Source organism: Dipodomys merriami, unplaced genomic scaffold, assembly GCF_024711535.1.
Source record: "Dipodomys merriami isolate MVZ:Mamm:240054 unplaced genomic scaffold, mDipMer1.0.p SCAF_519, whole genome shotgun sequence".
Taxonomy (NCBI): Eukaryota; Metazoa; Chordata; class Mammalia; order Rodentia; family Heteromyidae; genus Dipodomys; species Dipodomys merriami.
Window position 1 is genome coordinate 357096 of NW_027206090.1, and position 25642 is coordinate 382737.

The following is a 25642-nucleotide window of genomic DNA, read 5'->3' on the forward strand; positions in this document are numbered from 1 at the left end:
CCAGGCAGGAAAGTGCATGAGACTCTGATCTCCAATAAACCACCAGAAAATCAGAAGTGGTGCTGTGGCTCAAGTGGTAGAGCGCTTGCCCTGAGCTGAGGAGCTGAGGGACAGCGCCAGGCCCAGAGTCCAGCCACGACCCACCAAAAACCCCCCTTCCTCCGCTTGGGGTCCCCCCCTCCGCTGTCCCCCCCCCCCCGCGGCGGCTCACCTGTTGGTGCAGGGTCTCCTTCTCGGCCTGGAAGGCGCGCAGGGCGGTGCGTGTGCGCAGCAGCTCGGCCTCGCGCGTGTCCAGGGCGAGCCGCAGCCAGGTGTTGCTCTCGGAGAGCCGCGCCACCTCCCGCTGGCCTGCGCTGCACCCCGGCGTCCCGGCCGCGGGGCTGGGACCCGCACCCTCTGGCGGGGGGCTCGTGGGGCTCGGGCGGCACCGCCAGGCAGCCGCCGCTGCCTCCAGGGAGCTCAGCGCTTGCTGGAGGGTGTGAAACACATCGGGGGCCCCCATCTCGGTGGGCTCGGCTCCCCCATCTGCTGGATCCGCCTCGGGGGGCTGCTGAGCTGGGGCTGGGGGCTCCTGGGGTCCCTCAGGGCGTGGCACCCTGCCAGCGTCTCCATCCAGGTCCCCATCAGCCCTGTGAAAACCAAGGCCTGAGCCAGGCCTGCCACCAAGGCTGCTGGGTGCGGGCCTGGGTGCCGTGGGGGGGGGGAAGGGGGGGCCGTCAGGCCCTGGGGCGCCCCAAGGGGACCCTAGGAGGCTGGGGAGGAGGCTGGACCCAATGTTCTGTTGGGGAAAAATGAGGAGTTGGGCAGAGGCCTGGTGAAGAGTCATAGAAAGTTCTGGAAGTGGCAGTAGCCAGACTCCATGTGGAGGACCCTGGGTCGAGGCCAAGGCTACAGAATTCAACTATGTGAACTCTAGGGCCAGGCACAGTCTCTGAGCTGTGGTGCTCAAGGCTGGCATTCTACCACTTGAGCCACAGCATCACTTCTGACTTTTAGGGTGGTTGCTTGGAGATGAAGAGTCTCAAGGACGTTCCTGCCCAGGCTGGCTTTGATCTCAGCTTCCTGAGCAGCTGGGATGACAGGTGGGAGCCACCAGCACCTGGTCATTGTACAAAGTCGTAAGGCCATACAGGAGCGCAGAGTGGTGACACATGCCTGTATTCCAGCACTCAAGGCTGAGCTGGAGAATCTCAGGCTCAATTCCCATGTGACCATGAGTTCAAGGCTAGCCTGAAATCAATGGTGAGCGCCTGTCTCCAAATAGGAAAAAATGGTGTGGGGGGCGGGGGGACAGGCACCATGGTGCACACCTTCACCAGCCACATACGAAGCACGAGAGGAGGACGGGGGAGGCTGGGAAGGTGGCCCCGTGGAGAGCGCTCCCCAGCAAGCATGAAGCCCGGGGTTCGATTCCTCAGCACCACACACCCAGAAAAGGCCAAAGTGGCACCGTGGCTCCAGTGGTAGGGTGCTAGCCTTGAGCAAAAGAAGCTCAGGCCCTGAGTTCAAGCGTGTGTGCGTGCACATGCACACACGCACACGCACACGCACGCACACACACACAGGGCCGGGCCTGGCTGAAGTATAAAGCACTCACTCAGCAAGGCCAAGGCCATGCGCTCACACCTATTACCAATACATAATTTTTTCTAAAAAAAAAGAGAAACGCTTCAGCCAATTCGCAGCGGGAGCCGGGCAGGGCCACTGGCAGGATTGTGGATGGCTGAGATGCACCGGGCCGGGCAGAGGGCACCATCTAGGCCGGGCTCACCCGTCCCCCAGCCCCTGGTCGCTGGCCTCGGCCCTGGGCTCCAGCAGCTGCGGCCTGGCTTCCTCCCGTACTGCGCCTGCGCTGAGCCCGGTGTTGCTGCCTGCCGCTTCGGCTTCCTCTGAGCTCTCAGCCACAGGATCGAGTTCACCCTGCAAGGGATCAGGGCTGAGCTCTGTGGGGGCCTGTGCTCCTGGGGCTGGGGGTGGCGGGGCGGTGGGGGGTAGGGGGGCACTCACCGGTGGAGTTGGTCTCCCTCGCCGGCTTCGGGGCCGCGTGGCTCGGACACTCATTCCTGTCCAGAAACTCTTGTCCTGGCAAGACACAGTGGGGGCTCAGCTCCTGCCTCTGGTGCCTCAACTTCCCCTCTGTGGCTCAGGGCCTGGGAGGGAGCTCTGGAGGTGACCGGTGTCCACTTGCTGCTTGAATGGTTCCCGGGACACGCCGCTCATTATCCATCCGATTTGACCCACCTTTCCCTTCTCCCTTCTTCCCTTGTTCTGCCTTTTGGTTTTTCCTTCCTTTAAAAAACACAACAAAACAAAAATCAGAGGCCTTGTTCTATAGCCCAGGCTGGCTGGAAACCCATGATCCTCCTGCTTCAACTTCCCAAGTGCTGGGACTACAGGTGTGGCCACCATAGCTCATGGTTTATCTTCTCGTGTTTTTCGTCTCCCCTTCTCATCTAGCCGGCCTTGGGATGGGGACTCCAAGAATCGCCCATCCCTCCCCAAGGTTCTGCTGGATTTAGAGCCTCCAGCTGTGGGGTTTGCCCCTCAGCCCCCTCTACCTCTGTTTCCCTGGGGACACTCAAGTCAGAGGCCCGAGCTCCTGGGTTGTGGCTGGCCACTGCCTACTCAGATCTGGGTGGCCTAAGGCTGGCCAGGGAGGGGCTGGAAAACAGGAAGCCCCCTACCCTGGTCACATGACTTGTTATTGTGCGGTTTCCTCCTCTAGGACAGAGCTTCCTGGGGTGGGAGGGAAGAAACAACACACACTGGGTGTGTGAATATGCGCTCACACGCATATGCACGCTCACACACAGATCCACCTCTAGACATAACAGCCTTTCACTAGGTGCTGGTGGCTCACACCTGTAATCCCAGCTGCTCAGGAGGCTGAGATCTGAGGATCACAGTTTAAAGCCAGCCCTGGGCAGGAATGTCTGGGAGACTGTTATCTCCAGTGAACCACCAAAGAGTTGGAAGTGGAGCTGTGGCAAAAGCCATAGCTGTGCCAGCCTCGAACGAAAAATCCAAGTGAGCACAAAAGGTCTTGAGTTCAAGCTCTGGTATCAACCCAAATATTTGAAAAATAAAAATAGGTAAATTCTCCACTTCTTTTACATGTGGAGAATCACCATCCTGTAGTTCCCTTTCCTTCTGATGTGGTTTATTATCAGTTAAGCCATTATTATACACTGATTATTAATGAAGCCTCTGTGTATAGTGCTATAAGAAGGGCACAGACAGGTTTTATTTTCTTTTTAAACAGTCTGGCTGGTGAACCTGGCTGTCCTCTAAATCTCCATCTGTCCGTGTCAGCCTCTCCAGTGAGCGCTGGGATTAAAGGTGATTGCCACTGGCCTGGTAAATTGGGAGGGAGCCTTGCATGTGTCAATTCTCAGCTACTTGGGAAACTTAGGAGTTGGAGGGCAGTATCTGAGAGAGAACACATAAATTGGGGTGGAGGTCTGGCTCCGATGGGGATCCACCTGCCAAACATGTGCACAGACCGGCTCAGGGTTCAGTCCTCCACATTGCAAAACAAGAACCACCTGCCCAGGAGAACTATAACCCATGATCAGCTTGGTTTCAAATCACCAAATCTGGTTTTGCTGGTTTGGGAGCCTGTGGGATTTTGGAGATAGATAGGTGAACTTTTCTTTCTTTCGTTCTTTGGTTCTTTCTTTCTTTCTCTCGTCAGTCATGGGGCTTGAACTCAGGGCCTGGGTGCTGTCCCTGAGCTTTGTACCCAGGATCAGCACTTTGATCACATGAGCCATAGCCGCTCTACTTCCTCCGGTTAATTGGTGATGAGTCTTAGGAACTTTCCTGCCCTGGCTGGCTTTGATCCATCTCAGTTTCCTGAGTAAGCTAGGATTACAGGTGTGAGCCACGGGGCTCGGCTACTGGTGGATTTCAACGCCTCTTTTGGGGTCTGTTTTTGTGATCACGACTGATTTGAGATGACAGGTACCTTTGATATCTGGAATTGGGTGGCAGCCCCCCTCCCACCATCCCCCAGAGGGCCTATCTGTGTTTGCAGGCGGCACCTCTTAGCCCCAGCTTCTGCTCCTTTTTCAGACCGGGAGCAGCCCCAGCCCCTGGCCTGGCCTGGCGAGTCAGCCGTCCTCGCCCACCCCCTGCCGGTGCGAGCCCGGAGTGCAAGCCGGGGCCTAAGGCCAAGCCCGGCCCCCGCACGCGCGCGCCCTCTGCTGGGGCTGGGCGACGTGGCAGCCCCACGGGCCACGTCCTGTGAGCCCAGTCCCGGAGCTCCGGCAATCCTAGCTACTCAGGAGGCTGAGATCCCAGGGTGGCAAACACAGGACGGGGAGATCTCGCACACAGGAGCCCGCTGCCCACAGGGGCGCAGGCCCAGGCCGGGCGCAGCTGACCCTGCAGCCGGCTGCCTGCCAGCCAGGAAGCACACACAGCACTTTCACGTCGGGAGGTTTGTTTTGTTTTGGGCCAGTACTGGGGCTGGAATTTAGGGCCTGGGCACTGTCCCCAAGCGTTTTGCTCCAGGCTAGCACTCTGCAGGAGAGTCCCCACTGCTCTCCTGGCATTTTACTGGTTAACTAGAGAGAGGAGACTCAGGGGTTTTCCTGCCCAGGCTGGCTTGAAACCACATCCCACAGATCTCAGCCTCCTGAATAGCTAGGATTACAGGCATGAGTCACTGGCGCCCGGCTGGATGTGGGGGAAGATTAAAGCTGTTGTTCTTAAAGGTACAATGACTGGAAACAGTGTGCAGCTCTCTTCTGGTTGACTGTTTCACATCTGACAAAGAGGAAATAATAGGCAAAGGAACATTTCATCTAATGGATTGGGTATTAGGACAGTTGAAAACCCCAGATCTGAACCCTTAAGCCGTGGGGGGAGGGGGATCTCCAGCCCACGCCTGACCCCAGCTGACCGGTGGGCAGGGTGTGAGTGAATTCTCTCTCGGCACTGGAGACTGGGCAGGTCTTGCCAAGGGTGGGATCTGAACCTGTTCCCACACAGCATTTCAGGCTGTGGCTGGTGAACTCTTGCCAGGGTGGATTTTCTTCATGAAACACAAGCACCAGCAGCTCCTGTGACTTCATCGACTGCTTGCTGATACAGAATGCTGCAGAATCTGACAGGGAAAAAGCACAGAATGCAGATATCTTTAATACCACTAAATCTCTCAGCCTGGGCGCTGTCCCTCAGCTCTTCAGCTCAAGGCAAGCGCTCTACCCCTTCAGCCACAGCGCCACTGCCGGTTTTCTGGTGGTTCATTCGAGATCAGAGTCTCATGGACTTTCCTGCCTGGGCTGGCTTTGCTTTGAACAGTGATCCTCAGATCTCAGCCTCCAGTGTAGCTAGGATGACAGGCGTGAGCCACCAGCGCCTGGCTTCCTGAATATTTTTACATTTGTAGATCTTTGTGTTGGGCAGTTTAAGTTTACAGGGCATCTGTCTCCTTACTGGAAATGGCTTCCTAAGATTTCAGTTACCTGAGGTCAAATGTGATCTGAAACCAAGGAAATATAAAACTCCAACCTGGGCGCTGGTGGTTCATGCCTGTCAGCTATGCAGATCTTGGGGCTGGAACTCAGGGCCTGGGCACTGTCTGTATTTCTGCTCAAAGCTAGCTCTCTACTACTTAAGCCACAGCTCTACTTTGAACTTTTTTGGTGGAAAGGATCATGGATTTTCCTGTCTAGGCTGGCTTTGAACCACAATCCTCAGATCTCAGCTGTAATCTCAGAATTACAGGCATGAGCCTTGCTCTTTGCTTTATTTTTTTATCTTATTTTTTCTGGTCATGGGGCTTGAACTCTGGGCTTGGACACTGTCCCTCCGCTCTTCAGCTCAAGGAGAGCGCTCTACCACTTGAGCCACAGCACCACTTCCAGTTTTCTGGTGGTTTATTGGAGCTAAGAGTCTCATGGACTTTCCTGCCTGGGCTGGGTTTGAACCATGATCCTCAGATCTCAGCCTCTTGAGTAGCTAGGATTACAGGCATGAGCCTGTAATGGTTCTTTTTGTCTTAACATAAGCAAGGGCATCAGTAGGATGATTGAGATACAACTTAACTCCTAAAAGAAAAATAAAAACACATTAACAAGATGCTATTAATGCAAATTATAAATTCAAGTATAATTTACAAGGACAGACTCCAAATGGTGTAATCATTTCTCACAAACTTAACAGGAGGCCACAATTCAAAATCATTAACAGGTTTACAATATACATGTTAACTGCATCCATTATTTATTTTTTAGTTGTTTTTTTCTTGCTAGTCCTGGGGCTTGAACTCAGGGCCTGGGCACTGTCCCTGAGCTTCTTTTGCTCAAGGCTAGCGCTCTACCACTTGAGCCACAGTGCCACTTCCGGCCTTTTCTGTGTATGTGGTACTGAGGAATCGAACCCAGGGCTTCATGCATGCTAGGCAAGCACTCTACTACTAAGCTATATTTCCAGCCCTATTTTGGTGTTCTTTCAGTGACTTTTTTTCTTTTTTCTGCTTATGTGTGGTGCTGGGGAATCGAACCCAGGGCCTCGTGCATGCAAAGCAAGCGCTCTACCACTGAGCCACCTTCCCAACCCCCCCACTCCTTTTTAGACAGGATCTACAATCTTGCCACCTCTCAAGAAGCTGGGCCTACCACAGCCAGGTGCACCTGTACCTCCCGACCCGAGCGCAGAGCAGCGCCAGCTCAACGGAAATCCAGCTCCCCCACAGGAAACTGGGGACCCATTCAGACCACACAGTACGGGACTACACACTACTTACCCTGAACACCCGGAATCCAACCTCTGGGTCCTAGGATTGAACCCATAGTCAGGGGCGAGCAATTTACAAGAAGGACGACAATCGATGATATACTCCTTTATTTATTGACATAAATACAGGACATACTTTTGTTATATTTGACATCAATACTGATACGACTACTGATAGACAGCGCTACTATAGGGGATGCACTATGTAAGTGTGTGTGTGTGTGTGTGTGTGTGTGTGTGTGTGTGCTGGTGCTGGTGCGTGAGCTCAGGGCCTTGGACTCTAGCTCAGCTTTTATGCTCACAGCTGGTGCTCTACCACTTGAGCCACATGCAGTTCGGCACTTTGTTGGTTAATTGGAGAAGTCTCTTGGACTTTTCTGCTTTGGTTGGCTTTGAACCTCCATGTTCAGATTTCAGTCTCCTGAGTAGGTAGGATTACAGGTGTGAGACACTGGTGCCCAGATACTTAATATAATTTTTGCATTTGTGAGGGTTGGTTTTTTTTTGGTATTAGAGTTTGAACTCAGGGCTTCGGCTTGTTAGGCAGGTACTCTATGGCCGAGTTATGCACTGATCATTCGTGAGCTAGGGTCTCAGGTGCCTACAACACAATCCCGTTACTTATGTCATCGGATGCCAAGTTCACGTCACAGCACCATCAGTCAGCTGTGGAGGGGGGTCTCAGGAACTTTTCTTCCTGGGCTGGCCTCAAAACATGATCCTCCCCATCTCAGCCTTCAGAGTAGCTAGGATTCCAGAAGAACTAAGCAGCAGCTTTGTCTGTCCAGGCCTCTAGCTAGCAGTCTCTAATACACCTTTCACGTACACAGACTTGTTCTGTTCTACGGGCTGTGCTTCTACGTAGGGTCTCTATGCAACACAGCCCTCCAGTCACAGACTTCTGACAGGACAAAATGCTCCCCCATGACCAATCTGCTACATGTATCTCTAACACAGGCGATCGGATGCATTGTACAGCTTTCGTTTGCTTTTTGTGCCAGTTCTGGGCTGGCAATCAGGGTCTGACCACTGTCCCTGAGCTTTTTGTTTTTTCCCCTCAAGGCTAGAGCTCTACCAACTTGAGCTACAGCTCCAATTCTGGCTTTTTTGATGGGTAACTGGAGAAAGAGTCTCACGGACTTTCCTACTTGGGCTGTCTTGGAACCACAATTCTCAGATTTCAGCCTCCTGAGTCACTAGGATGACAGGTATGAACCACCGGCACCCAGCTCTGTATCTTAAACAGGAGCAAAACTTTGCCTCTGTTCATGGACCGGCTGGTACGCCACACACATCCAGTTTTCTTTACAGTGGTCACACCAGCCTTGCAGGTGAGAACTATCAGGATCATCAAAGGCAGAAGCACATCTGTCCCCTGAGTGCCGATGGCCGCCAGCAGGCAGCGCCTTTACAAATACCACTCCTGTCAGAAATTTCATGGAGAGATTTATTATTACTACAATCAAATACAGCCTATGTAACGAAAGCTACAACTGTGGAGGTCACTAGCAAGAGGACACTTACACCAGCATGAAGTCTTTTTTTTGTTGTTTTTGTTTTTGTTTTTGGTATGATGCCTGAAGAACAAAATACAATAAAAGCCTATGTTTTAACATCACAAGAATGCGAAGTAAAACCAACATGCAGAAAACAAAACTGAAGCCGTAAGTGTGTGATCGCGCGTCTCCACATCAAAAGAGACACACACGGAAACTTACAAACTTGGCCTAGTCTACGAGTATGATGGCATCTTTGCAGATACAGTCTCAGGAAATAAAAGCAGTATGAAACTTTTTTTTTTTTTTTAAACTTTTGTTTAAACTGGGGTTTACACTTGAGGCCTTGAGCTTGCTAGGCAAATCGCTTCAATTACATAAGCTACAACCCCAGCGCTTTTTACTTAAAAGTTACTGTACAGAGCCAGTCTTGGAGAGCAATCTCGTGCCTTCCTGTACACCTGGGATGGCAGGGACGCACCACCACATGTGGCTTGTTTAGTTGAGATGAAGTCTCAATAACTTTTGACCAGGCTGGCCTCGAACTTTGATCCTCCAGATCTCTGCCTCCTGAGAAGTGGAGATTTCTCTTGAAATGGGTTGGTTCCATTCTTAAAACACACACTCATGGTGCGTCGGCACCATTCCAAGTTTACCTTGGTTTCATCCCTAATAGGGATTTCTGTAAGACTCATGGAAATCACAAAAACATCTTAAACTTTTGAAATCTGTCTTTCGCGGTGTGTGATTTCCAGAGATGTCTACACAAACTGTTTTTGCATCACACGCTTTCTACCTACGGTTTCTAGGATTGTATTGCATGAGGAACTTCCACACGACTTGCTTATAACTGACAACTTCCTTGTGTTTCTCACACCGGTGGGGTCTGACCCAGTGTGCTCTTCTCCCTGGGGGCCCCTGGAAACCCCACCCATCTCTCCCACAGCAGGCTGTGCTGTGTTTTTCCATATTCATGTCCCACGCTGATGGACCGATACACGCCCACATACTCTCTCCACTCTTGGTTCTCATGATTGCTTACAAGTTCACGGGATAATGATGTCTTCGCGTAGGTTTTTTTTTTTTTCTTATTTCCAGATAGTTGTACACAGGGATGTGAACTTAGCACATCCATCCATGTGTACAACACATCTTGCCCAGAGTCAAGCCTTCAGTCATTCGCACCAGCTCTACTTGGGATCAGGCTTGGCTGCAGGGATCGTGCTGCTTATGCACATGGACTATGTTTTCTCTATTGCGGTGACAAAATACTTGACATGAACAACGTAGGTGGAGAACTTATTCTTTTTTTTCTTTTTTTTTTTGTTTTTTTTGGGGGGTGCAGGTATAGAGGCTTAAGCTCAAGGCATGGGCGCTGTCCCTGAGCTTATTTTACTCAAGTCTGGCACCCTGTCTCTTGAGCCACAACTCCACTTCCGGTTTTCCGGTGGTTCATTGGAGAAAAAGAGTCTCATGGACTTTCCTGCCCAGGCTGGCTTTAAACCGTGATCCTCAGGTCTCAGCTTCCTGAGTAGCTGAGATTATAGGCGGGAGCCCAAGCACCAGCAATCAGGTGTTGGTGTGGGGACAGGATGGCCTGGTGTAGCTCAGGCTGATCTTGAACTTGAAGTACCACTCCTGCGTGTTCCCCGAGGCTCACAGTTTCACAAACACTGGTCCCAGTGGTGAGTGGGTGCCGCTGGCGGTGCGAGTCTGGGGCTGAGATGAGTGTTTGTGCTGAGCCAGAAGCGGAGAAAACCAGTTAGGACGCCGGAGAGATGCATGCCTCGCACTAGTCTTCGAGCTCCGGTCCTCGGAAAGTGTCCACAAAGTCCCCACGACAGACACCCCAGCTGGGGACCCGCCTTCGGCACGGCAGCGCGCAGAGGTCATTCCACGTTCAAACCATAGGGCATGGTCTCCACGCAGTGTGCCAGCGCTTCGTGTGTCTGCAAGTCACTCAGCGAAAGGAACACTTGTCCGCATTCCTTGCACACGCAGGCCTTCTCCCCACTGTGAGTTCGTGCGTGTCTTCGAACGTTGCTTAGAGTAAAGAAGGCTTTGCCGCACTGCGGGCACACGTAGGGCTTCTCTCCGGTGTGTGTTCGCTCGTGGATTTTTATGTAACTCGAACAACTGAAGGCTTTCCCGCAGTATTTACACACGAAGGGTTTCTCTCCATTGTGAGTCCGTAAGTGTGTTTGGATGTTGCCCAGGAGAAAGAAGGCTTTTCCGCACTGATTGCACGAGTAGGGTTTCTGTCCTGTGTGCGTGATTTTATGCTTGTGAAGGGAACTGGAGTCGCTGAAGGCTTTGCCACACTCGTTACACACGTAGGGCTTCTCCCCACTGTGCGTGCGGTAGTGCTTTTGTGCATCGCTCCACGTGTAGAAGGCTTTCCCGCACTGCATGCACACGTACGGCCGCTCTCCGGTGTGCGTGCGCTCGTGTTTCCGAACATCGCTCATGGAGCAGAAGGCTTTCCCGCACTGCATGCACACGTACGGCCGCTCTCCGGTGTGCGTGCGCTCGTGTTTCCGAACGTCGCTCATCGAGCAGAAGGCTTTCCCGCACTCCATGCACACGTAGGGCTTCTCGCCAGTGTGGGTTCTTTCGTGGATGAGGCAGTGGCTGGACTGCCCGAAGGCTTTGCCACACTGCTTACACACGTAGGGCTTCTCCCCAGTGTGAGTCCTTTCGTGGATCTTAATGTAACCAGAGGAGCTGAAGGCCTTCCCACACTGCTTGCACACGAAGGGTTTCTCGCCAGTGTGCGTCCTCTCATGTCTCCGCACGTCACTCAAAGACAAGAAGGCTTTCCCACACTGTGGGCATGCGTACGGCCTGTCACCCGACTGAGATCGCTCGTGGACTGGAGCGGAACTGGCATGACTGAAGGCATTCCCATACTGATTGTATCCATAGTACCTGTCTCCCGAGTTTGTCCCGTCCTGTTGTTGCAAATACTGGGGGAGAGGATTCGTGTAGTCCTCGAACTTAAAAGGCATGGTGCCGTACTGCTGGTAGTCGAGGGGCTTGTGGTAGGGGTAGGCGTTGAAGGGCACGTTGAGGGACGAGGGACCCATGAGGACGTCAAACATCCGGCTTTTGCTGGGTTCCAAGGCACCCGCTGTCTCCTTGTTCACAGCGTCACCCGGAATGGGACTGAAGATGTCGCCGTATTCGATCTGCTCCGTATTTTCATAGAGACTCTCCAGAACTTGGATTCTGGAAATAAGGAGAAGGATATCAATAAATTCCCCTCTTAAAAATGCTTGGGACTGGGGAAGTTTATTGGCATGATGTCCTGAACAGACTAGATGTGCTACAGGATGGCGAAAGTTCTGACATGCGCAGAACGGTACGGGGGCGGGGGGGGGGGGTGTCTCTGAATTACGTTTCCCAGGAAAGAACTGTGTGCAGGCAGAATCTCTAGTACGTAGTACACAGGAAATACAAGGCGGCCAGCGCCTACAGAAATGACCAGAACCAAAGACGCCCAAACTTTGAAATAGAATGAATGAGGGATCTTAAAAATAGATCTTGATCCACACACAGAATTCATCTCTGTTCACGTACGTGCTCCACCAAAGCCTGAAATGGGAGTTTCGGACATCTTTCGGGATTTTGTGCATGGAGTGAAGTTTCTGTACCTGAAATCATCAGAGATCTTCACTTTGGGCATGATGTTGCTGTTCCAGATGTTCCCAGCCCCGGAATAAGTCGGATTCTGCGTTTTCTCATTGAGAATGCTTACTCTGAATGAACATTTGGGGAACAAAACAGAACTTTCAGTGATGAAAGCAATTTGATTCTGGGTTAGTATATTTCTGGGGCTTTTCAATCCTACCCGTTATTCTTGATCCTTTCTTTTCCTTTTCCTTTTCTTGGTGGGAAGGGAGGGGATATCCTATCAGTCCCTTTCTGTGCTCATCATTCTCAAGGTGGGCCCGCGCTTCACGTCTGAGCCCGCTCGGACTGTGATTCTCCTGTTTGTGCTCCCCGCTGAGGCAGACGCAATGGATGTGTGCTCTGTCTGGCTGAGCTGTGGCCAGTCCACATACTCCGGTGGCTGGCCGGCCTCAGCTCACATTCCCCCAGTCTCTACCCTTCCAGAAAGCTAGGAAGACAGGCACCACGCCTGGCTTTACTTGTAGATCCCTCTGGGACATTGCTTTCTCTTTCAGTGACAAATTACCTTAGATCTGGTTCCGGATTTTCACACACTTCTTCAACTGTCTGATCTTCCTCATCTTCAATGATCTGGCTTTCCTTTTCCTTTTCTAAAATGTACATAGATAGAATTGTTACGAAGGATTGTGACCTCCCAGACAAATTGGCTACAGTTTACTAGGGTTTGTGGTCATAATATAACCACGTCGGACATTATTCCCTTTCCACATTTCAAATCATGGAGCAAGGGCCTGGCCGCTGTCCCTGAGCATTCTTCCTCAAGGCTAATGTTCTACCACTTTGAGCCACAGCACCACTTTCAGTTTTCTGGTGAGTTATTGGAGAGAAGAATCTCATGGACTTTCCTGCCTGGATTGGCTTTGAACCATGATCCTCATATCTCAGCCTGAGTAGCTAAGATTATAGGCGTGAGCCACAGGTGTCTAGCAAGACATTCTTTTTGTTGTTGTTGTTGTTGGTCATGGGGCTTGAACTCTGTGCCTGGGCGCTGTCCCTCAGCTCTTCAGCTCAAGACTAGCGCTCTACCACTTGAGCCACAGCGCCACTTCCGGTTTTCTAGTGGTTTATTGGAGATCAGAATCTCATGTGGACTTTCCTGCCTGGGCTGGCTTTGAACCATGATCCTCAAATCTCAGCCTCCTGAGTAGCTAGGATGAGAGGCGTGAGCCACCGGTGCCCAGCAAAGACATTCACTTTTGACTGACAGAAAAAGACAATGAAGTGGTCCTTACCCACGGAGGCCAGGTTGCGGAAGGTCTCCACCATCACGTCTCTGTACAGCTGCTGCTGGGCTGCGTCCAGCAGAGCCCACTCCTCCAGGGTGAAGTTGACAAACACATCATCGAAGGTCACAGACTCCTGAAACGTCACAAGGGCATTTCGAGGATGAGTAAGTAGACCAGCAGTCCTGGGGATCTACGGGTACAGCGGTCCCTCACCTATTGTGGGAGTTACGCTCCAGAGACCCCCCCAATAGGTGAAAATCCGCAAAATAGCAGCATTTTTTAAAATATATTTTAAGGCTTTATAATCCGTTGGCCCTCTCCTATAAGCCTTTCCCACTTTCTTATTAACCTTTCCCACATTCTCATAAACATTTCCTATACTCTAAATCCTTTCCACTCTTAAATCTACATAATTTTAACAACATATAAAATTCTATTTGGGCACTCACCAGTGAAGTACATGTATCTTTGCCCTGGGCCGTAACTTCTATTTCCACTAAAGATAGAGGTGTACCTGATCTCTTCATCCGGGTGAGGAACAGAGTTATGGGAAGCTGCTGGTGCCGCTTTTTCTTCTGAGTGAGATGGTTTTTGTATAAACCGACATGCATGCTGCTCTTGATTGTATTTGCAGAAAGCAATGAACAAAGCATGTGGGACTCCCGTTCTTCAGCACTCACTCGAGCCTTTGGCCATTCTCGCCACGGCTGCAAGATGAGCAAGCGTTAGGCCAACCTCGCCTCTTCTCCACCCCATACTTCACTGTGCTCCTCATCCTCTTCTTCACTGGCTGACTTCGTCTCACCGATGTTAAAAGCGTGTTCAGGCTATGGCTCTCTTCCCCAATAATGGATTTGAACGTGTCGTTCACGAACCCCTCCACTCCAGCTTTATCCACAGAGGCGGCTTCTCCACGCAGAAACGCTTTTGAGCCCAACTGTCTGCAATGTGTCACCCCAGCCCCAGCCGGCACTGAGTGCGGTTGGTCTGGTGGGAGAAGCACTCGACCATCCTGCTTCTGCGTCTTCGTCCTCAATCATCCTCGTCTTCATCTTCATCACTTCATCTGTGTTTTCCATAAAACTTTCATAAAGCTTGGCCTTCGTCCGATGGTGTTGGTATCCAGGGAGACCTTCTTCTCCTGCAGTCATTATTCACAGGCCCAATGCAGGCTCTGTCTCCACAGGGGCCTTACTGCGGGAAGTGACCGCCCTTTTCGCAGTCTTGTTAAAAGTCATCGCTGCCGTTCTCGTCTTTCTTTACGTAGTGAACAGTAGATTTGTTGATTCCCTCATGGCAGCCTACAGCCTCCCCTTAGCAGGTGGAGAAGTTCCACCTTTGCTTTGGAGGTGAGCATCTTCCTCTGGTGCTTGGGTTCCCTGCCAGAAGCCTTAGAAGGCTCAGAACTTTGGGTGGCATTGTGGGGTTGAAATAAACTCAAACTTTTCCAAAAATTTCACAGAAACACAACACTGCATGGCAACACTATGCGCAGCGATCAGACGTCGATGTGAACAAGGAGAGATGCTGAACAAACAGGCACATGCCTGAGGGCAAACAGACTGATGCTACTGCCCCTGAGCCAATGAGCACCAAGGATACAGAACACAGTGCTGTGATTGGTCGCCTTCCATTCCATCAGCCAATGGTGTGGCGTGTACAATCTCACATTGGCAAACCTGGGCAAGCGGTAGTGGCATACTGCATTTCCATTGTGTTCAGTACAGTATCCGTATGCTGGCGAACTACACACTGTATTTTATTTTAATATTCTTTTAATATGTTTGAATTAACATTTTAGTATTTTATATTGTTTGAAGTTTTAAGGCAAAAATAATTAAAATCACAGATATTATAAAAAAAATACCTATATACCACAAAATCCTATGATACAATGGAAACTCCTTGATACAGAATTATATACTTTTTAAAACCCATGATATAGTGAAGCCGCAATCAGTGAACTGTGATATCGTGAGGAATGACTGTTTCAGAATATGCTGATTTGACACCATGTGCTACAAAATGATCGCCCCACATCGTGGCCACCGCTCTGGCTCTCTGTCCACACTCACGTCCCCTCACAAAGAGGAGGAACGACCCAGTGGGCACCAGAGAGTGAACCTCACTTGTGTTGAGACAAAACAGATTTTTTTTGCCAGTCCGGGGGTTTGAACTCAGAGCCTGAGCACAGTCCCTGAGCTTCTTTGCTCAAGGCTAGCACTTTACCATCCACTTGAGCCACAGCACCACTTCTGGTCTCTGTTTATGTGGTGCTTAGGAATTGAACCCAGGGCCTCATGCAAACACTCTACCACTGAGCCACCTTCCCAACCCCCCAAATAGAAAGTCTTGAGCACAAATTCTGGCCTTGCCTGCTATCTTGGAACTACTATAGATGGACCTCGCCTCTCAGGCAGACTGAGAGGAGGGGCTCAGGGCTCCCCAGCAGTGTGTCCACAGGAACCATGGGTGTTTCTCGTCATTGAATGTTTGCCACACACCCACATGATCATCAGCAGGAGCCTTCCCAGAAAGACTGCAAATACAGTGAGCTGCTCGGACAGGTGCGCTGCGTCAGGGCTTGTTAAAGAGGGAATGTTAAAGAGGGAATGGCTTCAATGATCCAAGTGAGAGACAACAACCAAGAAGGTTCCGCCTTGCTTCTCAAAGATCAAAGTGAAACATTACACAGACTCGTAAAAGGTAACTCACTACATCAGGCAGCACTCTGTAGTGTTTACTGCAGAATGTAAAAGGATAATAAGCAGACAAACCACAACAAATAAATAAACAAGAGGAAGAATGGCAATGTTAAAGGACACAGCCGGGCGCCGGTGGCTCACGCCTGTCATCATAGCTACTCAAGAGGCTGAGCCCTGAGGATCATGGTTCAAAGCCAGCCTGTGCAGGAAAGTCCATGAGACTTTTTATTTTGGTCAGTCACGGGGCTTGAACTCTGGGCCTGGGTACTGTCTCTGAGCTCCTCAGCTCAAGGCTAAAGCTCTACCACTTGAGCCACAGCCCCACCTCCGGCTTTTCTGTTTACGTGGTACTGACGAATCGAACCTAGGGCCTCTCATGCATTTGAGGCGAGCACTCTACCCAGCCCGTGTGACTCTTATCTCCAGTAAACAACCAGAAAACCCAAAGTGGTGTTATGTGGCTCAAGTGGTAGAAAAGGATCTTAAAACCAAGTCAAGCCAGATGGTGGTGGCTCATGCCTCAGGAAAGTCTATGAGAAAAATGGAGCTGTGGTTCAAGTGCTAGAGCCTAGACTAAAAAAACTCAGGGACAGCACCCAGACCCGGATCAAGCCCTCGAACCTGAACAGCAACTACAAGGAAGAGAAGTCTCATCTCCAGAAATCCAAGCAAGCTGTCACAATAATGTTAATAGAAACATTGTCAATAGAAGCTGGGCACTTGGGGCTCATTCTTGTAATCCTAGCTGCTTAGGAGGCTGAGATCTGAAGGTCACAGTTCAAAGCCAGCCCATGCAGGAAAATTTGTGAGACTCTTTTTTTTTTTTTTCTTTTGTCGGTTGTGGGGTCTGAACTCTGGGCCTTAGCACTGTCTCTCAGCTCTTCAGCTCAAGGCTAGCGCTCTACCACTTGAGCCACAGCACCACTTCCAGATTTTTCTGCTTATGTGGTGCTAAGGAATGGAACCCAGGGCCTCCTACATGCAAGGCAAGCGCTCTACCACTGAGCCACCTTCCCAGCCCTGTGAGACTCTTATCTCCAATTAAAAACCCAAAAAGTCAGAAGTGTAGTGTCTTAAGTGGTAGAGCACTAGACTTGAGTGAAAAAGCTCAAGGACAGTGCCCAGGCAGGACCTGGTGCATGCGTGCGTGCGTGCGTGCGTACGTACACACACACACACACACACACACACACACACACACACACACACACACAGAAATGGGTCATTCTCCCCAGGGATGGCCTGCTTTCAGTCCACAGGAAGTGCATTTCTCTCCTAACCTCCTAACTCATTTTCTGTCACTATCACTTAGTACCATTTTCTGAGGTGCAGAAAAGTCATAGGGAGAAATTGAAATCAGTACATACTCCAAAAGAGAAAAAAAGTCATCTTCTTACATTTCAGAAAAATCAAGAAAGGCAAGATAATCTTCAATCAAAAGACAAAAATAGCCAAGTGCTGGTGACTCATGCCTGTAATCCTGGCTACTCAGGAGGCTGAAATCTGAGGCTGGCGGTTCAAAGCCAGCCTGGGCAGGAAAGTCCTTGAGACTCTTTTTTTTTTTTTTTTTTTTTTTTTGTCGGCCGTGGGGCTTGAACTCTGGGTCTGGGCGCTGTCCCTCAGCTCTTCAGCTCAAGGCGAGCGCTCTACCACTTGAGCTACAGCGCCACTTCCGGTTTTCTGGTGGTTTATTGGAGATAGGAGTCTCACGGTCTCTCCTGCTCGGGCTGGCTTTGAACCGCGATCTTCAGATCTCAGCCTCCTGAGTAGCTAGGATTACAGGCGTGAGCCACCAGCGCCCGGCGTCCTTGAGACTCTTATCTCCAATGAACCATCAGAAAACTGGAAGTGGTGCTGTGGCTTAAAGTGGTAGAGTACTAGTCTTATTTTATTTTATTTTTCTGCCAGACCTAGGCTTGAACTCTGGGCCTGAGTGCTGTCTCTGAGCCTCTTTGTGCTCAAGTCTAGCACACTCCCACTTGAGCCAGAGTCACTCCTGACCTTTTTTTTTAGTAGCTTATTGGAGATGAGAGTCTCACGGGCTTCCCTGCTCAGGCTGGCTTCGAACCATGGTCCTCAGATCTCCTGAATAACTAGGATTGCAGGTATGAGCCGCCAACACCTTAACTCTCATTTTTGAGAGCTGCACACTGGGAAGATCTTCCTGACACTTAGCACTTCTGGTAGGCAAGGAACTAGCACAGTCTGCGGATTAGGAGCTGAAATCTCTGCTTCCGGAGGCAGCTGGGTAAGGGTCTAAGGACTAGTTTTAGTGAACAAGCTCAGGGACAGCGCCCAGCCCTGGTTCAAGCCCCATGACAAAAACAAAGCAACACAAACAAACCCAAAACACAAAAGGACAAAAATAAAAATCACACAAACTATCAATGAAATAACCCACAGTAATCAGTGGAGGAAGCTGATGAAAGTAAAAGAGCTTTTACATTGCAACATCATTACAACTAAACTAACTGCAGGATAACACCCAAGTTACTAAGGTCACTCTTACTAACCACTTAGTCATTTTAAAGACCCATCTGGCCAGGCATCGGTGGCTCACACTTGTAATCTTAACTACTCAGAAGGTGAGATCTGATGATCCCAGTTCAAAGCCGAGACGCCTATCTCCAATGAACCAGGAAAAAGCTGGATGTGGAACCGTGGCTCAAGTGGTAGAGTGCTACCTTCGAGCACAAAAGCTAAGGGACAGTGTCCAAGTCCCAACTTTAAACCCCCCAAACAGCACAAAAACAAAAACAATGTCCAGGCTCTGAGTTCAAGCCTTAAAAGTGACACAAAAAACAACCAAACCGAATTTTTTTTTCAAAAATATAAACATAAACACCCTGTAAATTCCTAAGAACAACAATAATAATCAAACCAAACCCAAACAAAACAAAAAAACACCAACCCTCTGGGAATTAATAAGGAAATGCAGCAAGTTTGTACAAGGCTGTTAGAACACACAAAAGACTATTATTTCAACCAGGCACCAGGCCCACATCTATTACCCCAGCTGCTTTGAGTATAAGACCATGCCAGGTAAAGTTACCAAGACGCTACCTCAAAGACAAAGTACAAGCTGCCACTGGTAGTGCAGGCCTGTAATTCTAGCTGCTCAGGAGGCTGAGACCTGGAAGATTGCAATTTGAAGCCAGATCGGGCAGAAAAGTGAGTGAGAAGCCATCTCCAGTTAACCAGCAAAATGCCAAACTGGAGGAATGCCTTGAACAAGGAAGCAGAATGAATGCCAGGTCCCAGTTCAAGGGGGAGGGGAGAGAAACATTATAAACTGAAGACCTACAGGCAGAGAAACATTATAAACTGAAACCTACAGGCAGAGAAACATTATAAACTGAAGACCTACAGGCAGAGAAACATTATAAACTGAAGACCTACAGGCAGAGAAACATTATAAACTGAAGACCTACAGGCAGAGAAACATTATAAACTGAAGACCTACAGGCACAACCACTCTAGGCTATGTGTCTAGTGTGAGGCCTGGGTCCAATTACCAGTACTTAAAAAAAAATCGTCATTGTTTTCTATATCAATGACAAAGCCAGAATGTCCAGTTTAAACTGTCCCATTTACACAGCCCAAACAGAGAGAGACGGACATTGCCTGTGACAGGGCAGATGGAGCAGTGGTGAATGTCTATAATCTCAGCATTTGTGAGGCCAAGTCATTCAGGACTTTGAGGCCAGTCTGAGCTACAACAAAGACCCTATCTCAAAAACCAACAAAAACACTGTGTAGTCAGACTGGTGTGACTCACGTCAGTAATCCAGCTACTCAGGAGACTAAGATCTGAGGATTATGGTTCAAAGCCAGCCAGGGTAAGAAAGACTGTGAGACCCTTTCTTTTTTTGGGGGGGGGTCTGGTCATGGGGCCTGAACTCTGGGCCTGGGCGCTGTCCCTCAGCTCTTCAGCTCAAGGCTAGCGCTCTACCACTTGAGCCACAGCGCCACTTCCGGCTTTTTTCTTTTTTCTTATGTGGTGCTGAGGAATTGAACCCAGGGCCTCAGGCATGCAAGGCAAGCGCTCTACCACTGAGCCACCTTCCCAGCCCCTGACCGTGAGACTCTTATCTCCAACTAACTACCAAAAAGCTGAAGTGGAGCTGGGTGCTGGTGGCTCACGCCTGTAATCCTAGCTACTCAGGAGGCTGAGATCTGAGGATCGCGGTTCAAAGCCAGCCCGGGCAGGAGAGACCGTGAGACTCCTATCTCCAATAAAACCACGAAAAACCGGAAGTGGCGCTGTAGCTCAAGTGGTAGAGCGCTCGCCTTGAGCTGAAGAGCTGAAGGACAGCGCCCAGACCCAGAGTTCAAGCCCCACGGCCTACAAAAACAAAAACAAAAACAAAAAAAGCTGAAGTGGAGCTGTGGCTTAATTGGTAGAACACTAGTGTTGGGTGAAAAAAGCTCAGGAGACAGTGCCTAGGCCCTGAGTTCAAGCCACAAAACCCCTGCCCCAAAACACACAATGACCCCAAAAACACCAAAGATAAAGAACATTCCCTCTATAAATAACGTTGAGTGTAGAGGCCATCAGTAAGAGGAAGTAAGCCAAATTAACAAAAATAAATAAATTACCATCATTCTCTGTGTTGGCAAGTCTCACAAGAAACATATACCTATGAAAACTCAGATGATAAACTCATCCACTCCTACTGTAAGCATTTCCTGCTGCATCTGAGTGATGCGCATGTACAGACCAGCCACTTTTTTTCCATCCAGTAAAACAATGCAGGAAGCCACGGTGCTGGGGGAGATAGGGGCACCCCCAGTGGCATTGTCAGGCCTAGACATGATTTAGTGGTAGAGCACGGGGGCACCATGCACTCAGCACTGGGTTTAATCCAAGCACTGCAAAGGGAAGATTAAAAGAAAGAAAGCCAAACAACAACAAAACCCTAAAAGAAAACCCTGGAAGAACACCCCACCCCACCCCCAACTCCCACCAAAAAAGAAGACTGGCTCTCTACCACTTGCTCCACAGCTCCACTTCAGTCTGTCTTGCTAGTGATTAACGGGAGGAAGGAGGGAGCTAGCCATCTGAAGCTGTAATGTGGAAGTAAACGTCTATGGTTTTTTTGAAACAATATTCCAGAATAGAAACTGGCTTAGGGTAGAGAAGCCGAGCTGATCCTATCAGTGAGAACCCTAAGCAATTCAGGTTCTCTATCAGGATGGGGGGTGGGGCTGAGGTCACCCAGGGGAGACCCTGCGGCTCAGAGGGGGTCCTCTCTCAGAGTAAAGCACATTCCTGAGCTCTGGGCTCAGAGGCCTCCTGCCCCCCCAGTCAGTCAGGAAGTGGGGGAAACCTGAGCAGCCAGGACATTCAATTCCGCCCTCCAGGCCTCCTTGTGTTCCCGGCTCCCCACACCAAGGCGATCAGGTTCCGTCCGGCACAGCCTCCATTCTGAGGCAGCTAAACGTTTTTTTGGACTTTCCTTTTTCTTTTTTTTTTTTTTTGGGCCAGTCCTGGGGCTTGAACTCAGGGCCTGGGCGCTGTCCTGAGCTTCTTTTGCTCACGGCTAGTGCTCTACCACTTGAGCCTCAGCACCATTTCTGGCTTTTTCTGTGCATGTGGTCCTGAGGAATTGAACCAGGGCCTTCGTGCAGGCTAGGCAAGCACGCTACCACTGAGCCACCTTCCCAGCCCTCTGACATCATTTTTTTGATACAAATTGCCTGGTGATGCCAACCCATTCTCCACCAACAACCAGGTATGCAGTCCCTCAACGACGACACTACCCAGGGGAGCAGACACCCCTCAAGCTCTGAACTCTGGCCCAGCACACCACAGCAAGATGCGAGTCAGAAGCCTGTGTTTTTGGTGACTGGCCACCATTCCTGTCCTGAAATGACAGATGTGAGTCTGTTCACAGCATGCATTCAGGAAGGCACCGCCTGAAAGGTGTTTATGATCAAGAACCAAGTACACTTTTATTGTGGGCTAAAACTCAATTTTTAAAACACTACAGGCCTCAATAAATGGGGAGTTCCAGAGAACAATTTCTCCACCAGGCAGAACTCAAAGGTGTCTTCCTCCCACCAGCCACAAAGACCTGCAGGCTGGGGACAAATGACTTTCTAATCCAACGAGAGGGATGAAGAGGCAAACAGATCAAATGTTAAATTTTATCCAGCACTGTAACCTTTGAAAATACCGGTGAATCTTTCTTCCCACTCCTGGGGAGCCAACCCTGGGCCCCAAGAATGCTATCGCTGAGCCGCACCCCAGACCAAAGGTGGTAATTAACACCAACCCGCAATCCTTTGTGATCTGGCGAAACTGCCTAAAGCGAAGAAACACCTGCCCATTAAACCTACGTATGGCCCCCTTGTTCCTTTGTGTGTGTGTGTGAAAGAGAGAGAGAGGGAGAGACAGACAGACAGACAGACAGACAGACAGACAGACAGACAGACAGACAGACAGACAGAGAGCTTGCACCAGTGTTAGAGCTAGAACTCACAACCTGGGCTCTGTCCCAGAGCTTTTTTTGTTCAAGGCTGGCAGGCACCATATCACTTGAGCCTCAACTCTATCTACTTCCTGGCTTTTTGGTGGGTAATTGAAGATTAAGTGTCTCACAGCCTTTCCTGCCCAGGCTGGCTTTGAAACATGATCCTCAGATCTCAGCCTCCTGAGTAGCTAAGATTACAGACTGAGCCACCCTGGCGCCTGGCTGTCTCTTTCTTTTTTAACCACTGCAGGACCAGACTCAGCCGAATGGGCTAAATCCCCAGGTTATGTCTACCCCTGTCCTCTAAAAAATAAAAATAAAAAAGGATCAGCACAGATCATCAACAGAAATTAAAACACAACCGAGTAAGTGCAAGTTTCTCCTCTCCCTGCCCCAGCAGCACACAGGCCCACACCTCATTGTCCCCAGCAGAACAGGGAGACCCTCAAGGGTTACTTTCTGAGGCTGCCCCCATCCCCCATCCTCTTTTCTAGACAAGAAAAGCCCTTTTTCTGCCTCACCCCGAGCTGCCCGCACATCTGACACTTGTGGTTTGCCGGCAGAGGCAGATTAGCTTCAGAGAAAGAATCCCAGCCCCCCTCCCGCCCACCCCCAGCATCTCCCACAGGCCCCTGGGGGGGGGTGCAGTCAGTCCGTTTGTAGTTAGAACTTCTCAAAGGCGGAGAGGAAAAAAAAAACAAATAAAAAAACTAATCAGACTAAGTCGGCCGCCGCGGCGGGACCGAGGCGTCCGGGGCGGGGGCGTCCGGGGCGGGGGGGGGGGGGGGGCGTCCGGGGCCGGGGCGGGGGGGGGGGGCGTCCGGGACCGAGGCGTCCGGGGCGGGGGGGGGGGCGTCCGGGGCCGGGGGCGTCCGGGGCGGGGGGGGGGCGTCCGGGGCCGGGGCCGGGGGCGTCCGGGGCCGGGGCGGGGGGGGGGGCGTCCGGGGCCGGGGGCGTCCGGGGCGGGGGGGGGGGCGTCCGGGGCCGGGGCGGGGGGGGGGGCGTCCGGGGCCGGGGGCGTCCGGGGCGGGGGGGGGGGGCGTCCGGGGCCGGGGCCGGGGGCGTCCGGGGCCGGGGCGGGGGGGGGGGCGTCCGGGGCCGGGGGCGTCCGGGGCGGGGGGGGGGGCGTCCGGGGCCGGGGCCGGGGGCGTCCGGGGCCGGGGCGGGGGGGGGGGCGTCCGGGGCCGGGGGCGTCCGGGGCGGGGGGGGGGGGCGTCCGGGGCCGGGGCCGGGGGCGTCCGGGGCCGGGGCGGGGGGGGGTCCGGGGCCGGGCCCCGCGCACCCCGGACGGCGACCTTGAACCTGTGCCGGTCCCTTCCCCCCCCAAATCTGCACCGTCACCACTTCGACCCCCCGCCCCCGCGTGTCGCATCGGCCGCACGGGGGCGCCTCGCCGTGGCCCCCTCCTCCTGTGCACCCCAACGCCCACGAAAGCTGAAGCACGTCTAACCACAAGTTTCCTGCGCGCCCCGGCCCGCCGCCCGCCGCCGCGGCGTTATCGGCCTCGCGCGGGCCTTCCTCCCTGCACCCCCTCCCCCTCCCTCCTTCCCCCCTCCCCCCTCCCCCTCTGCCCCCCTCTTTTCTCGCAGTCCTCGCTTTACCACTTTTACTTTTTCCGCGCGTGTGCGTGCGTGTCCCCGGGCCCGGCCGTGCGGGAGACGCCGGGCACTCGGTGTGTGCGGGGGGGGGGCCCACGCCCGCGACCCCCCGCGGGCCGGACACGCGGGCCCGGGCGGGCGTCTCCCCCAGTCCCCCCCAGCCCCACCCCGCGGGCCGCCGGGGCACAAGCCGTCGAGGCTCCGAGCAGGTGCGGGGTCCGCGGGGCGGGGGACGCGGGGAGGCGGGGGCGCACCGGGCCGGCTCCCCCCGCCCCCGCCCCCCGCGGACCCCGCGACGCCGCCCCCCCCGCCGAGGCCCTGCCCCCCCACAGCCGGGCCCGCACCACCCCTCCGGACACCCCTCGGGGTCCGGCCCCCGCTCACCATGGCCGCCTCCGTGGGGTCCCCCCTCGCGGATAACGCAGTTCGTCAAAAGACCACACGGACCGGTGACGAGACACCCGAACCCCTCACAGGAGCAGAGACCGTGAATATGGCCGCGCTAAACAGGAAGTTCCGAGGATTTGGAGGCGCCCCGCGCCCCTGGCCACGCCCCCGCCGCCCGTGATTGGCCCCGGGGCCCGAGTCCCGCCCCCGAGCCCTGAGTGACGGGGGGAGCCATCCTCTACCTGGCCGGGGCGCGATGCATAATGAGCGTCCCCGGCCGGCTGCGGCGGGGAGGGCGGGGCGGGGACGTGTCACGGCCTGACAGATAATTACAGGTGAGCAGAACCGGCTTTCGGCGAGGACACCTGCTCCCGGGCCTCCTCCGGCGCTCCCCGGCTCTTCTCCCCCCGAAAAGCCGGGCCCCAAGTGTGTCCTAAGTGTGTGTGTGTGGGGGGAGAACTTGTGACTTGAGACCAGGCCGGGCCTGGCTGGTGTGGGCACACACTGGAGGAATCGGGGTGCGGCTTCCTGCCCCCCCCCCGCCTCTTCCAAGTTGACCTCCCAGTTTTATCATGGTGGATGTGCGGAGGAAGCGCCTGCCCCGCGCACGAGGCCCGGAGACGCGGCCTCCAGAGCTGGGCAGGTGCCCGCTAAGGTGGCCCCGACGCCGGGGCGCACAGGCCGCCGCCCTCTCCACGCTGGCCACAGCCACAAGCCCCGAGTCCGACTGTCATTCCTGCGCAGGCCGGCCCGGGTACGCCGGTGGTGCACGCAATGCGCGCCAGTACAGTGTTTGCGGGTAGCGCAGCGCAGTCCGCAACCCACGCTGCGCAGAGAAAGGATCCACAGGCCACACGTCACCACCACGCAAGGGACGGAGCCTGAGCCTCGCCGCACGCGGGCACCCTGCTTTCCCGGGTGGCTGCCCGCTGCCCCTGCCCCAGCAGCCAGCTAAGGGCTCTGGATGATCTGCACACGGTCCCTCCCGTCAGGCCTTCACCCAGACAGATTACCCACCCACTGCTCTCCGGGGTGAATTAAGGGAGATCAAGCTGCGGAAGCCAATTCTTCGGATGGCAAAAGCAGAATGGGCTCTGATTTTCTTTTCTTTTGTCGGGTGTGGGGCTTGAACTCGGGGCCTGGGCGCTGTCCCTCAGCTCTTCAGCTCAAGGCCAGCGCTCTATACCACTTGAGCCACTAGAAAACCAGAAGTGGCGCTGCGTCTCAAGTGGTAGAGCGCTGGCCTTGGGCTGCGGAGCGCAGGGACAGCGCCCAAGCCCCACCTTCAAAGCCCCAGGACCGACAAAAAAAAAAAGT

The 25642-nt window shown here is 52.7% G+C and overlaps 2 protein-coding genes across 3 annotated transcripts in view; both read right to left on the bottom strand.

Moving 5' to 3' along the window:
- LOC138810990 (harmonin-binding protein USHBP1-like) overlaps window positions 1–24405 on the bottom strand; it is a 30291-nt gene extending 5886 nt beyond the window's left edge. Inside the window, exons 1-6 of one of the 2 annotated variants that reach the window (XM_069998444.1) lie at window positions 24323–24405; window positions 4907–5110; window positions 2242–2289; window positions 2008–2082; window positions 1772–1920; window positions 212–629 (exon numbers count right to left, since the gene is read on the bottom strand). In XM_069998444.1, coding sequence (XP_069854545.1) covers window positions 212–629; window positions 1772–1920; window positions 2008–2061 — 621 coding nt within the window. In that variant the 5' untranslated portion in view covers window positions 2062–2082; window positions 2242–2289; window positions 4907–5110; window positions 24323–24405. Of the gene's footprint in view, window positions 1–211; window positions 630–1771; window positions 1921–2007; window positions 2083–2241; window positions 2290–2558; window positions 2647–4906; window positions 5111–24322 lie in introns of those variants that run through there. The other variant, XM_069998443.1, reaches the window with a different exon arrangement.
- On the bottom strand, window positions 6838–24410 carry LOC138810991 (zinc finger protein 627-like). Its single transcript, XM_069998445.1, has 5 exons — window positions 24323–24410; window positions 13166–13292; window positions 12439–12523; window positions 11894–11998; window positions 6838–11468 (listed from the first exon to the last, which is right to left on the bottom strand). Exons 1-5 carry the CDS (start codon window positions 24323–24325, stop codon window positions 10130–10132), a joined length of 1659 nt encoding a protein of 552 aa, XP_069854546.1. The 5' UTR covers window positions 24326–24410; the 3' UTR covers window positions 6838–10129.
- Between the last annotated feature and the right edge of the window lie 1232 nt (window positions 24411–25642).

Excerpts from the sequence above, each read along its gene's own strand:
- LOC138810991 (XM_069998445.1), bottom strand. Across the intron at positions 12,524-13,165 it reads CCGCAACCTGGCCTCCGTGG|AAAAGGAAAAGGAAAGCCAG; the intron begins GTAAGGACCACT and ends TGTACATTTTAG. Across the intron at positions 11,999-12,438 it reads AATCCGGAACCAGATCTAAG|AGTAAGCATTCTCAATGAGA; the intron begins GTAATTTGTCAC and ends ATGTTCATTCAG.